Here is a 14,027-nt window from a genome sequence, read left to right as displayed (position 1 = left end):
CCAAATACTTCGTCAGCAGCATTCAGAAATGTAGAAACTTTTCTTCTCCTATATATACTCTTAACTTTTTCTTTTTTAATTTTTAATTTTTGTGTTCTTTTATTTTATGAAAATAATATCTATCTTTTTTAAAAGGATATAAGTTTATATCCTTTTAGATCTTAATCATTAATTTTTGTTCATTAACGGTTATAATTTATTGGATTTGGATTAAAATTATTAATTAATTAATAATAAATTTAGCCCATTAAATTTGGCCTAATAAATTATAACCGTTGAAAATCAACGGTTAAGATTTAGAAGGATATAATTATATCCTTTAAAAGGATATATGCTTTTCCCTTATTTTATTCACCACAATGTTTTTCTGATTTTTGTTATTTCTCTCCACTGTTGGTCTTCTGAAACCTCGTTTTGCTGGTGACGCTTCCTCAGTACATTGTTTTCTCTCTCTGAGGTATTCTTCCTATGCTTTTTCCAAGGTCCAAGGTTTTTTTTTTTTTTTTTTTTTTTTTTTTTTCGTTTTTTACTGTGAAATATGTTGTCTGTCTCTGTCTCTGTCTGTGTGTGTGCTTTTTTTTTTTTTTTTTTTCAATGTGGTTTGGGGTCAATTCCAGGTTTTGGGTGGGAAAGATCAATGTTGTGTTGTGTGCAAATTTTCCATTGCATGTTCTTCTTGAGGTTTTCGCTTTCCTTGCTAGCGCATGTAAAAAATTCATGTTCTGTGATCATTTTTCAAAGCTTAACTTTAAGAAATTTCTGTGTGTAATTGTGGGTTCATTCACTCACTTCACTTAGGGAAACGAGTGTGTGTCTTGTATAGTTACAGCTCTTAAATTTCTAAGCTTTGTCTTTTTACTCAACGCGTATTGCTTGAGGAGCCAGAAGCACCTGTTGTTCCATTGTCTTAGCTCTTTCTAAATGCGCCAAATGATATGAGCAGTTGTTACCCTAACTATTCAGCTATACATTTATGTATCTAATGTTGTTTGTTTTTCGCTTTGAATTTTAAGTCTAGAAAGAGTATGATGATGGAGAAGTTTTGACTCATTGATGCCTTTGGATAGTTTATTGTAAACAAAAAAACCTAGGAAGGGTTATATTCTACTACTTACAAAAAAGTTTTCTTACAAAGGATGATGGAATAAGATATTATATCTATATGTCAAAATAGGAACCTTTTTTTTTTTGTCATTTAATTTCTTTTGTTAATTGTTGTCTGTCTGAATTTGGTTTATATGCTTAGTTTTTTTTTTTTGTTTTTTTTTTCTTCCAGTTATTGAAAATTTGGGTGACTGATATTTCTGTGTTCTCCCCTGCTGCTGCTTGCTAAGTTACTACCAGAAGAATGTTTAGGTTTTGTAGCTTAATTGCTCATAAATCATATATTGTATTTCCCATTGCAGAAATCTTTGAAAGTTAGGGGCGTTTTACACTTGGGAGCCTGTAGTGAAAGTAACTTTTGGCTGATTAGAAATGGCACCCAATGCAAGAGTGGTAGCGGCCTACCGTGCAATGTCAGTTATTGGGATTGGTGAATCGAAAGTGAAACCAGTATTAAAGAAACTCCTGAAGTTGTATGATAAGAATTGGGAACTTATTGAGGAAGAAAACTATAGAGCTCTGGCAGATGCTATATTTGAGGACGATGAAAATGAGGTGTATTTCCCACTTTATTCTATATCTTTTTCCTTTTTCCCCAGAGTGTCTCTTCTGAATACTTACTTGATTATCTGATATAATTTAACAGGTGCCAGAACAGAAAAAGAAAACCAAGAAAGTTGATGTACATAACACTCACTCATAATTCTTTGTTGGCTGAGTTAATCAGCCTTTCTTTCTTTCTTTCTTTTTCTTTTTTTCAATGTCTATAGCTGCTGAAATGACTTCTGCCTTTCCAAACAACCAGGAAGAAGAGATGGAGGTCGACGAAGAACAGATGCATGTTGAAGAAGCCCGACCTTTGAAAAGGTTGCGTTTAAGAGGTCAAGAGAGTCAGCCTTTGCATCCTCTGACTAATAGTGCCCCCAGCTCAGATACCCCTCCATTAAAAAAGCCAAAATTAGAAGACAACACATTATCCGAGAGTCGTTCTAGACAGCAGTCTCAAAAGAAAATATTCTCATCCGATGGAAATGCGAGGATTGAAGCACTCCCAATTCCAACACGAGATGGTATTGTTGACAGGGGAAAGCAACCTGCATCATCACAAGTTACCCGCAGCAAAAGAAGATTTATGTCTGAAAGAGCATCCCCATCAGGACCATCTAAAGAACCAACAGTTGAAACTGGAAAGTTTCTGTTGCCAAACAACAGAATGCCTGGTATTCATACGCTGATCATACCCAAGGATGAGCCTGTTGATGAATTGCTTGATTATGAGGTTCCCCGTCCCATTGCAGTGATTCCTCCTGGTATTCAATAGACTATTCCTCGATGACAAGTTTCATGCTTTTTGTCTACCTTTCGTTTTTAGTGGCATGATATCTTAGTTGTAACTGGCTTGTTTGGATTATAGTTTGTAAACCATGGTTTTACCCATCAGAAAAGAAACTTTTTTTTTACTTCCTTTCAAACCATTGATTGATACCCAAAGACGTGTTCAAACACAATCCAGCCCTGGTTTTGCCAAACATGTTATTTGTGGATGAAACTCAGTTTGCAAACCCCAAACCTTGAGGTTTGGGGTGTCCAAATTACAGTCCAAGCATGGTCAACTTTTGATGAATTCAATAGTAATTACCGTTTTTGCTTGGTAGTATTGTGGATTGGATGGAAATATTTTTTTACGAAAATACAGGAAAAGTCTTTAATGCCACAGTGCCTGAAAAGAAGTAAGAAGTCAATGTATAAATTTTGCTTTGGCTGTAAATTTTTTTTAGTTAAACTGAACCTGAGTATTGTTTCTTTTTGCCTCTTAAAATGCCAGCATCTTTCTTATGGTGTTTGCATAATTGGATCACGTTAGTTGTCAACTGGTAGAAGTGAGGCACTGTGGCCTCACCATATGCTCTAATTGGCATATGCAATATACAAGTCTATACTGATTTTTGTGTTTCCAGAAAGTTTGTCACAAGATGCTCTATGTTGGTCATTGCTTGTATATGTAGAGTAAATTTTCAGGACTTGCGTGGTACGTGCTCCTTTAATAAAATTAGAAATAAGTGGGACTTGTGTGATATTAACATCAACGCTGTCAGTGGACTAAATACAGTTAGGTGAGTTATATTTTTCTAATTGTAGTGGGTGATGCAGGGAGTGTTCAGTACTACAGAAGTACTGAAATTTTGTATATCTAAAATGAGCCAGAGTTCTGACATCTGAATTGGTCTTATCATTGTCTAAAACCAAAGAAAATGTCACTTTTGTGTCTTTTATTTTTCTTTTAATTATTGTGTTGCTATTTTTCTTTTAGTTATTGTGTTGCCAACAAACTTTCATTTTCATAAATAGATTGATTAATGATTTTTTTTTTTAATTTTTTTTTGAAGAATCATCAAGTGTAAGGGTCTCATCAATGAAGAATGGTGCAGCTGGAAAGCAAGGTGGCCATGTCACTGTGGCATCATCACAAAGTAGAGATGAAGGACATAGAGATGAAAATATTCCTCCTTCCTCAAATGAAAAAGTGACTTCAAATGTAGAGATAGCCTCGTCAACTCTGGGAGAGGTAAAAATTTCTCTGAGCTGCAGCTCAGCTCTTTTGGGACCAGATTTTCAAATGCCTAATCGAGATCAACTTCTAGAAATGATGGAGGCTAAATGTTCGCGATCATATAAAATCACTGACCCAAATTTTTCTGTTCTGAAACTGTTGAGAGATGTATGTGACTGCCTGTTGGAATTCAGAACTGGTTCAAATGATGATTCGCAAGATGGCTCTGTGATAAGATCAAGTGCTGATGTGTTGAAGGAATCAGAGGCACATGACACTCTGAGTGTTGAAGGAAATAAAGATTTGGACATATTTCTTCCCACTTCAAATGGATCAACTAATGTTAATTCTTCTGCTGCCTTGTTTCCACCCAGAAGTCCTTTTTCTCCAGCCCACCTGAGCTGTCTAGATGTTTCTGTACTGGTTTCCAAGGTGGATGGAACAAATGATATTTCTCAAAGTGATGTCAGAAAGGAGCTGGAGGATCCTATGTGTCCAAATTCACTTAGTTTAGTGGTTGTTCCACAGCATCAGCTTACAGCCGATGATATAAGGTCTTTTCATGATGTTCATGACCTTACAAAAGGAGAAGAAAGTGTTCAAATTTCATGGGTGAATGAAACAACTAATGATTTCCCCCCATCTTTTAACTACATACCCCAAAACCTTGTATTCCAAGATGCTTATGTTAACATTTCTCTGTCTCGTATTGGGGGTGGGGACTGTTGTTCAACTTGTATGGGCAATTGTGTCTTGTTGTCTACACCCTGTGCTTGTGCAAATAAAACTGGGGGTGAATTTGCATACACTGCTCAAGGCCTACTGAAAGAAGAGTTCCTGGAAGAATGCATTGCCATCAGCTGCAACCCTCAACAACATTACTTCTATTGCAAAGATTGTCCGCTTGAAAGATCTAAGAATGATGGTTGCATAGAACCATGTAAAGGACACTTAAAGAGGAAGTTTATTAAAGAATGTTGGAGCAAATGTGGCTGTGGTAAACAATGTGGCAATAGGGTTATCCAGCGAGGAATAACTTGCAACTTGGAGGTGGGTGTTTAAGTGATCTTTGCCACTAGTAAACAAATACATTTTCCTCAGTTTTGATGCTTGATTTATATACTTAAGGTGTTTCTTGATACGACATTCTTCAAATGTTTTCTCTAATAGTTATTTGGAACTTAGGTATTTTTTACTTCAGAAGGAAAAGGATGGGGTCTTCGTACCTTGGAGGACCTGCCAAAAGGTGCATTTGTTTGTGAGTTTGTTGGAGAAATATTAACCATTAAAGAGTTGCATGAGAGGAACATGAAATACACCGAAAATGGGAAATTTACATACCCAATTCTACTGGATGCCGATTGGGATTCAGGATTTGTTAAAGATGAAGAAGCTCTGTGCTTGGATGCAGCATCCTTTGGCAACGCTGCTAGGTTTATCAATCACAGGTATTAAATTTCTGATGCATTGTTTCAAATTTGGCACCCTAAGATTCAAGTATAAGGGAAGCAAGCAAGCAATTTACTGAGTGAATCATGGGCAGCAAAATGTTTAAACCTTACAGCTTTAGCTTTGGTTGCCACGTTTCAAACAAATAACTTTCACTTTGCAATTAATCCAATACAAATTTTTACTATTATTTTTAAATAGGAATGCATTGCTTGGTTGCGCTTTTTATTTTTGGAAAAACTAAAGACAAAATATTCATTTATATAGTTGTTTGATATATATTTATATGACCAAAGATATTTATATTCACTTTTGAAATTTGGTGCTTCAATGAATAAAGAAATTCCCAACATAAGAATACAAAACCAGGCAGGAAAATTTCAACTTACAAACTATGTGAAGCAAAAAAAGAAAAAAAGAAAAAATCATTTCAGGGAAAATGTCATCAAATTTTATATGTATTTATAATTTTATATGAACTAGATAAATAACTTGAGTTTACAGTGGAAGTAGTTCTCTTTGTTTCTAACACATGCACTTCTGATAAGAGGACAGGAAACTTTATCCATGTAATTGATATGAACCAGAAATATTTAATTCTGTGTAGACAAAAATATGTAATACAAAATCTGAAACAGAATTAGGGTAGAAGTGGTCCAATTTTAATGAATACGGATAAAGAAATTAATAACTGAATATGAGTAGACTGAGATTCTTTCCATCTGCATGCCACAGATGGTTCGATACTTTGACTGTGTCTTGTTAACTTCTGTTCGAAAAAAGTTGCTAGACAGATATTTGATGCATTTTTTGGAAATTGGTAATTCTGACGGGCCTCCACCACTTCACGAATACCAAACAAAGGAGAGGGGGAATAAGGGTAGGTTAGGGAATGAGCTGGGAAATGTAGTGGACAAGGTTGGTGTGCAAGAAAAAAAGGAGACTTAAGTGAATGGACAGGTGGAAGCAGGGAATTGGTGTAGAGGATGCTTGGATCATGGAAGTTAATGTGAATATGAAGGGAATGGAGAAGGGTGTGATGGGAATTGGATGATCTCAGTAATCGGGGGTGACTGAAGCCATAGGCAAAGACTGCTTTTTGCTTCTCTGATATTCTTATATTTACTGTCCTACTTTTATACTGTTTCTATTTTTCAGTTAATAATACTGTGCTTGGAGCTTGCTCCTAGTGGTCCCCTTCTATTTTTCTTTTGTTAATTCAGAACCTATCAAATTCTATTTCACTTTTACAGATGTCTTGATGCAAACTTGGTTGAGATCCCAGTCGAAGTTGAGGGCCCAGATCATTACTACTATCATGTGAGAAGTTAGCAATGCCTTGAAGTTCCATCTGTAGTTTTTCTTTTCCTTTTGTTGGCATGACGGACTCTGTAGAACATTTTGCTTACTGATGTTTTTAATGTTTCATTATGTGCAGTTTGCCTTTTTCACTACCAGAAAAATAGCAGCCCAGGAGGAGCTCACTTGGGTGAGTAAGTTTGGTTATTTAATATGGTGTTTGGTGAATGATCCTATATTAGAGGAACATCTTCAATTCTTTGTGGTGCTTATTAATTGCTCTTTTTTTTCAAGTAGGGAACTAATTAGCAACAACTAACAAGGTTGAGATAATTCGATTTATATTCATGGTTGAAATGATTTTCTAGTTGTTTAGGGCTATTGAATTGACAAATGCTATGTGCATTGATTAGTTGGCAGATCATGTAGTATGGTTATGAATTATGATGAGCAGTGTCTGCTCATTTCGTGTAATTCACTTTCATCAAATCATTTGATTAATCTAGGAATCGATTTTTTCTCTAGAAAAAACTTATGTTCATGGTGTTTCTGCAGGATTATGGCATTGACTTTGATGACCATGATCATCCTGCCAAGCTATTCCAGTGCAGATGTGGCAGTAAATTCTGCAGGCATATGAAGCGACCAAATAGTAAGTTCAATCTGCCACTGATGGGAAATGTGCAAAATTTCTTTTCTCTTTTCTTCATAAAAAATGTGGTCCTTTACCTTTTCTCTGGATATTGTCAATTCGTATGCGAATTGACAATGATAATTATGAAATATACTTCGTATAGCCTTTTCTACTTTTTTTCAATATTTGTTTTGCATTGTGTATTTCAAGTCTCAGATACAATGATAATTATGAAATATACTTCATGCAATTCTGTATTTATCCGGGGTTCTATTTGATATATGCTATTCTTCCTTCAGCACATCTATATCTGATTGGTGGTGTCATCTAATACCAAAAGCACCTTTGGGTTTTTTTGCAAAAACTAATTTCCGAAAGGTCATCAACTAGTTATGGTGTAAGACATGTTAGTGAAGTTGATGAATCCCTTGGATACAAGTTAATGGTGGAAAACTATCTAGTGATTCTAGTTAAACTCTTTCAATGACTGCATCTATTCATCTTTATTTTATATTTGATGTGTATATCTATATCTATATTTTTTACCGTTATTTTGATTTTTAATTTTAGTAATTGATTTTTACTCTTTCATTGTGCAGGATTCATCAGATCTGTGTCAATTGCTGGATGATAGCCATTCTCCATAAAACCAGTTTTGTTGCTCCAACCATGCCATGGTTGATGAGTTGTTAGTGAGTCGCAGCCTACTGTAGGGGTGCTTTTTCCTTTTTTGGGGTTTGTTATTTAGTTGGTGGCTGGGAACTAAGTTACTTTGTACAGCTTTCTGAATAGTTACTTGTGTGAGTTTACAGCTACCAAAATAGTTGTTCACTAAAAACAATATCGTGACGCAGTTTTAAAGCTTAATATTTAAACGTTCAACTACAGCATCCGTAGGGCTTTGGAACCTTTTGAATGGGAACCTACAGTTGTTTTTGGAATTTTATTTTGTGATATATGCAAGGTTATGTTTTATTTTTCCTTGGTGAGTATCATATTACGATTGTATGAGAGACAAATTGGTATTTTTGGTGTTTCCTTGACCCGGGAGGAACTAGATATGAGAGATTGGTTGAATTACAACTACAGTAACAATTTTTGGCGCTAGCAAGTTGAGAAAATGGATAAAAATAAGCTAAGGCAACATAAACAGTAGGTGATGACATTAAGTAAAAGTATGCTATACACTTCATTACCCAAAAATAAAATAAAATGCGTGCTACGTATTATTATACTATTACATACAGAACCAACGGCTAATAGATCATACTTTGTGCTTTAGGGTCAACCTTTAACCTTGAGTTGGTAGGTGGGTCACTATTTAACAAATGCTGGCGTAGACGATGATAGGGATTCCCTGCCATGAGGCGTGCAAAGGATTTCATGCTCAGAAGTTGAAGGCATGATTGGTCTAATGCTCCCTGGATTGAGAGGAAACAGGATTTTATAGTAACCATCCATAATTTCTGTGAAATTGCATGTAGCTGCGACCTTGGGAATCTTTCCATCATGCCATGAACACCCACGCAGCTTAGTTAGTATTCAGCATGAAATTACAATTAACAACAGAATTGATGCATAAATTGTAAACTTTTTCGTTCATGTACCTGATAAATGTCACGCATGTAGGCATGTAGATTGACATACTCGTATAACTTCTTCTTGGTACATTTAAAAAGAACATTATAGGCAAGATCAAACCGAATCAATGTAGTAAATAGGCATATATCTACAAGGGTGAGTAGTGTGTCTCCACACAAGTAGCGGGAATTGGCCAAGTGATCCTCCAACTTGTCTAGTGTACAAAATAAGTCATTTGCCGCTCTATCATATGCTTCTTGGCTCTGTGCAAACCCACACCTGAAATTGCAAAAAATTACACAATTTAACTAAACAAGTAATAACAATAATCAAGTTTCGATTTTTAAACCTTACCTATAAAACCCCATTATTCACATTTGCAAAAACAAGGATTTAATTTTGATTCTTTGTATATGTAAAAACACTTTTGCATTATTATCCAATCATATAATAGCAAATATTGTTAGAGAAATTTACATATTCACACTTCATTTTCAAATCCAATCTGATATTGTGTAATCAGATCACGTGAACAAATGGCAGAAAAAGAAAAGAAAGGCACCTACCCAACTCAGTGTGCTGCACAAGCATGATGCAGAGATCCCATTTTGGGTGATTGACAAAAAATACACAAAAGTTTTGCTTTGAAGCAAGGTGGAAGGAAATGTGCTGGGTATGGCTCATACTTCGCATGCTGATGATGGTCTTAGTTGTCAGGGTCAGCAGAAAGGCAACTGGGGTCCCGCTCCCAGGTGAGCGGGCGGGGGTCCGAGGGAGTCGCCCCGACGGGGGTGTTGGGATATTCAAGTGTGATGAGTCCCACATTGGTTGGTAATGAGCTAAGTAAAGAGTATATAAGTGGAAGGACCCATGAACCCAATGCCTTAAGGTTTTGGGTTGAGATGTAGTGTCGAACTCACTCGGTGTACTTGGAGTAGCTTAGCTCATTGGTTGTGGTCTCCGCCACGGGCTTCCCCTGGACTCGCCTGACAGTGGTATTAGAGTTGAGTTGTGCTCGAGCTAGCCATGTGATTGGCTAGGAGGCGGGTCGAGTACTTGGACCCCGTACTCGGTTGTGGCTGTGGCCCCCGCCACGGGCTTCCCCTGGACTCGCCTAACAGTGGTATTAGAGCTGAGTTGTGCTCGAGTTAGCCATGTGATTGGCTAGGAGGCGGGTTGAGTACTTGGACCCCGTACTCGGTTGTGGCTAGGAGGCGAGTTGAGTACTTGGACCCCGTACTCGGTTGAGGGGGAGCATATCAATGTTGGGTTTCACACTTAAGGGGGAGATTGTTGGGATATTCAAGTGTGATGAGTCTCACATTGGTTGATAATGGGCTAATTAGAGGCTAGATACTGTTGTGGGCCTCTGTTTTATTATAATTTGCAGTTTGGGCTTGGGCCTATGAATAGCTGTTGTTAGGGTTTTGTAATCCTATTTATATTTGGCTTGTAAACCGAGAGAGTTATAAGTTGTAACGAGTGGCGGTGAGGTGAATATAGTACAGACAAGCTGGACGTAGCCTAAATTGGATGAACCAGTATAAATCGCTGTGTCTATGCTCTCTATCTTTTCTTTTCCGTTTTAAATTTGTGTGTTGTCGATTTCCAACAAAATGCACAAAAACGGAAAGGAAGCCCCACACTGTAGCATCTATCTAGCAGCTGGTCACGAGCTCATTTAACACACTACCCATAAGGCCGAAAATAAAGAGAGAGAGCAGAGCAAGAGAGAGAGAGAAGAATACAGAATCAGACTACCTTAATCAATCCCTTTGCTAAACTTTCTTTCGTTACTCTCCTTTGTTCTTTATTGCTCATGTAACTCTTAACCCAAAAAAATACCACCTTTTGATAAGTTTCTCTTTTCCATGTTCTTTTTCTGTTCAAGATAAAGACTATAATGGCAGCCAAATCCCCTCATGACTCTTCTTTCTCCTTCTCTAGGAGGTATTTCCATTGGAAAAAGAAGGCTTTGGATGGGGATGATGAGGAAGAAATCCTTAACATAAGTTCATCCTCACATTTCCATGAGGATGATGAGAAAGAATCTGTACATCATTTCGGTGAAGGGAATCAAAGGTCGGCTGAACCATCTTGCTTCAGCTTACGTCGGCGACATGGTGATGGCCACCCTGAAGAAGGGGAACCCCGATCTGAGGAAGAAGGTGTTGCCAGCTGTCATCGTTCAACAGCGCAAGCCTTTTTGTAAAGAACCTCACGATACACGAATACACCACCCCAAAAGCTAGCTCTAACTCTAAGGTGCTGTTTGGTTCACAATTTTAGCCAAGTTTCCTATGCAAATGAAACAAGGATTTCAGAAAACCAATGTTTGGTTGAATAGATTCAGTAGAAAAGGCCATCCATCCAATTTGCATTGCTTTTCAATTTTCTCATGGAATGACATCTTTTGGCACTGTTAAGAAAGCTTTTTTGTAGGTGGTTTTTTGTTAAAAGATGGATAAACTACTGTTGTCTGAATTTTTTCACACCCATTATACCCTCTGAAAAGGCAGGAGAGATGATAGGATTTTTGCTTCCTTGTGTGGTCTGCAGCCGTTGTCTTCTTTGTGTGGGTTGAAGAGCACCTTTCCACACGGCGACCGGAAGAAAGCATCCATCCAATTAGAGCTTCTCGATGGCTACCTTCAGCTTGAGCACACTGTCACTATCGTCTTCTCGTTTCTTCAGTCTCGGAGCTCTGACTCGCTTCCATGGTTATCCGAAACCTGTATTACTGCCTCTCAAATGTTCCTCTTCTTCTTCGGATTCAGATACCGCCATGCCTCCTGACGGTTGGGCTTACAAGCTGATTGCAGGGCTCGCCGGAATCGGATTCCTCGAAACCTCGTACCTCACTTACCTTAAGCTCACCGAATCCGAAGCCTTTTGCCCCGTCGGCACCGCCGCCTGCTCCGACATACTCAACAGTGATTACGCCGTCGTTTTCGGTATCATAACCTTATAGCCATTTGATTCTATCAGAATTTCAATTTTGTGTGGATGAACTGCATTGCTGGTAAAGTGTTTGAAAGATAGTGTGAATGAACGTTCTTTTGCATTTGGCAGGTGTTCCTCTTCCTATGATTGGGATGGCTGCGTATGGCTTGGTTGCTGCTCTTAGTCTCCAATTGGCTACAAACAATTTAGCTTTTGGGATTAACAAATCGAATGCTCAACTTGTATTGCTTGGAATCACAACCTCCATGGCAGCTGCTAGTGCGTATTTTTTGTACATTTTAACCACGAGATTCTCTGGGTCATCTTGCTCCTATTGCCTACTTTCGGTTCTATTGTCCTTCACCTTATTCTTTGTCACAGTGAAGGTTCATTTTGTTACATCCTTTGTCTTAGTGTTAACACTTCTTTTCCATGTTGTTGCCTGATTGGTTTTCTTTTTGAAGTTTCTGTTATAGGACTTGGATTGCAAGAGACGTATAAACAAGTTGGCCTGCAATTGTTTATTGCTAGCTTAGTAATTCTCACTCTGAACACCTCCTATAGCAATTCTAAATCTGCTTCCTCAAGGTGAATATCATTATCAGATAGACAAAATTGATCAGTAGAGAGCTTTATTTGGGACTCTTTTAAAAATTCGTTTTCATCTCTTTCAATCAACTGTATCTAAATTATCAAATTATAAATTATTTGTTTTCCATTATGGAATGCTTATCATGGAACTTGTGGAGACAATCTAATGCCCCGTGAATTTGGAATAGGAAAAGGAAGATTTGGCACCTATTCTCTTGGAGAACATCGCAAAACTTCCTCCCCAACACCAGGAAATTATACTTAGAATGAATGTTAAGGTATCAAACATTCTGAGTCTTTCCATTATTATATATCTTAAATATTCTATACCACTTCAATTGATGCTTTTCATTAATTTCATGGTCTATGGTCTGTCTTTCTTTCATGGCATATTACTTTTTGTGATGCTACTCAAGCTGGTGAAGTCCTTATTTTGGTCATGAGCAGGACCTGTGATCGAAGTGGTGTGGTAATGTGACTTGAAGCAGCCTGGCATGATTGACACCACTGTGAAGAATATTCAGAATTATTGTCTTCCAACATGCCCTTTGGATGACCTCAAGATGTAAAATAGGAGCCTGACATTGTTTGGTTTAGGGTGTATAAGTTCATTGACAGCGTTTTACTCAAATGCATTTATGTGTGTAGATGGATATTTACAAGCAACAGCCACTGTTATTGATTTATGTAACAACTTTAATGATGTACTCATTTGCTTCATAAGAACTTATTTCATATAATGTTTTATGTTCACCTTCGTTAGTAACTATGCCTCGATTTACTTTTTTATGATGTCAATTTTGTACTGATCTGGACCCTCCTACTACATAGATTCCAAATTAAAAGGGAAGCCACAAAAAAAATTGAAATTATGATGATGAACCATGCTTATATTTTAAAAAGAGACCAATTACATATGATTTCATCGTCTCATGGAAGGATATCTTCAAATGCTTACTATTACAGATCACAAATCACAAATCACAAATGCTTTACTTTATAAAGAACACTACAATATGTGGTGGTAATTCGGCCAAAACTGATACAGGAAATGGAGAGTAACTTTTCCTATCTTATAACATAGAAACAATAACATGTATATGGGCAATAAGTTCCAAAAAATATTACAACATGTCTGATACAGTAAAATTTATGAGGGTTATTTTTGTAATTTCATGCATCTTTCCCATCTATATTTTACTTACATCCAAACATAGACTTTATAAATATTACTTAATTTGCCCAGTAAAATTTATTCTAACCAAACAACTTTTTTTTAACATTTTCCTATCAAACTCATTTTCCAACTATTTTCCTATCTATATCATTTCCCTATCTATATCATTTCCCTATCATTCATAAAATTTCTTCGCAACCAAACGCCCCCTAAGGGTGAGAGTGCCCAAGACCTTATAAAGGCCACATTAGTTGCACGTACAACCAATGTGAGAATATATATCTGGACAACCTACGTGTGCTAAGAAACGCCATAAAAGAAAGTGGGAGGCGTATCTCAACACGCCCCCTCACATGGGAGCCCATTGGGCTTGAAGAGTGGACAATACAAGAGGCCCAGCCTACCTGTGCTAAGAAACACCACAAGAGAAAGTGGGGGTGGCGAGACTCTGATATAATATAAAGAACCTTGAGATACACCACCCCAAAAGCTAGCTCTAAGGGTGAGAGTGCTCAAGGCTTTATAAACTCTACATTAGTTGAAAATGTGAGATTATATATCTCAGGACTTTTCTCAGAAAAGACGGCGTTTGTATGTACTTCGAAGGTACCACTTGATCTACATTTTTTTTACTGTACCATGTTTTCATTTTTGTTATATTTTACGAGAATTAGTATAATACGACGTGCCCAAAAGGA

The 14,027-nt window shown here is 37.2% G+C and overlaps 3 protein-coding genes across 3 annotated transcripts; 2 read left to right on the top strand and 1 right to left on the bottom strand.

Moving 5' to 3' along the window:
• The first annotated feature begins 370 nt into the window (after positions 1–370).
• Positions 371–7,985, top strand: LOC133297515 (probable inactive histone-lysine N-methyltransferase SUVR2). Its single transcript, XM_061496680.1, has 10 exons — positions 371–457; positions 1,407–1,659; positions 1,751–1,786; positions 1,910–2,414; positions 3,492–4,705; positions 4,841–5,103; positions 6,358–6,424; positions 6,543–6,593; positions 6,959–7,055; positions 7,637–7,985. The coding sequence occupies exons 2-10, from the start codon at positions 1,477–1,479 to the stop codon at positions 7,666–7,668; spliced, it is 2,448 nt and encodes an 815-aa protein (XP_061352664.1). The 5' UTR covers positions 371–457; positions 1,407–1,476; the 3' UTR covers positions 7,669–7,985.
• A 369-nt stretch (positions 7,986–8,354) lies between these two features.
• On the bottom strand, positions 8,355–8,986 carry LOC133297517 (uncharacterized). The gene is made up of 3 exons (XM_061496683.1): positions 8,973–8,986; positions 8,645–8,897; positions 8,355–8,567 (listed from the first exon to the last, which is right to left on the bottom strand). The coding sequence occupies exons 1-3, from the start codon at positions 8,984–8,986 to the stop codon at positions 8,355–8,357; spliced, it is 480 nt and encodes a 159-aa protein (XP_061352667.1).
• A 2,273-nt stretch (positions 8,987–11,259) lies between these two features.
• LOC133297516 (thiol-disulfide oxidoreductase LTO1-like) lies at positions 11,260–12,153 on the top strand. Its single transcript, XM_061496681.1, has 3 exons — positions 11,260–11,572; positions 11,691–11,951; positions 12,041–12,153. Exons 1-3 carry the CDS (start codon positions 11,260–11,262, stop codon positions 12,151–12,153), a joined length of 687 nt encoding a protein of 228 aa, XP_061352665.1.
• The last annotated feature ends 1,874 nt before the right edge of the window (positions 12,154–14,027 follow it).

This window comes from Gastrolobium bilobum, unplaced genomic scaffold, assembly GCF_033153095.1.
Source record: "Gastrolobium bilobum isolate Gb01-03AN ecotype WA unplaced genomic scaffold, APGP_CSIRO_Gbil_v1 utg37107, whole genome shotgun sequence".
NCBI classification, from domain to species: domain Eukaryota; kingdom Viridiplantae; phylum Streptophyta; class Magnoliopsida; order Fabales; family Fabaceae; genus Gastrolobium; species Gastrolobium bilobum.
Note: the sequence above shows the minus strand (reverse complement) of the source record. Positions and strands in the feature narration are given on the sequence as shown.

Excerpts from the sequence above, each read along its gene's own strand:
- LOC133297515 (XM_061496680.1), top strand. The coding sequence starts at position 1,477 with ATGGCACCCAATGCAAGAGTGGTAGCGGCCTACCGTGCAATGTCAGTT. Across the intron at positions 5,104-6,357 it reads GCTAGGTTTATCAATCACAG|ATGTCTTGATGCAAACTTGG; the intron begins GTATTAAATTTC and ends TCACTTTTACAG. Across the intron at positions 7,056-7,636 it reads GCATATGAAGCGACCAAATA|GATTCATCAGATCTGTGTCA; the intron begins GTAAGTTCAATC and ends TTCATTGTGCAG.
- LOC133297517 (XM_061496683.1), bottom strand. Across the intron at positions 8,568-8,644 it reads ACATGCGTGACATTTATCAG|CTGCGTGGGTGTTCATGGCA; the intron begins GTACATGAACGA and ends ATACTAACTAAG.
- LOC133297516 (XM_061496681.1), top strand. The coding sequence starts at position 11,260 with ATGGCTACCTTCAGCTTGAGCACACTGTCACTATCGTCTTCTCGTTTC. Across the intron at positions 11,573-11,690 it reads TGATTACGCCGTCGTTTTCG|GTGTTCCTCTTCCTATGATT; the intron begins GTATCATAACCT and ends TGCATTTGGCAG. Across the intron at positions 11,952-12,040 it reads CTTTGTCACAGTGAAGGTTC|TTGGATTGCAAGAGACGTAT; the intron begins ATTTTGTTACAT and ends CTGTTATAGGAC.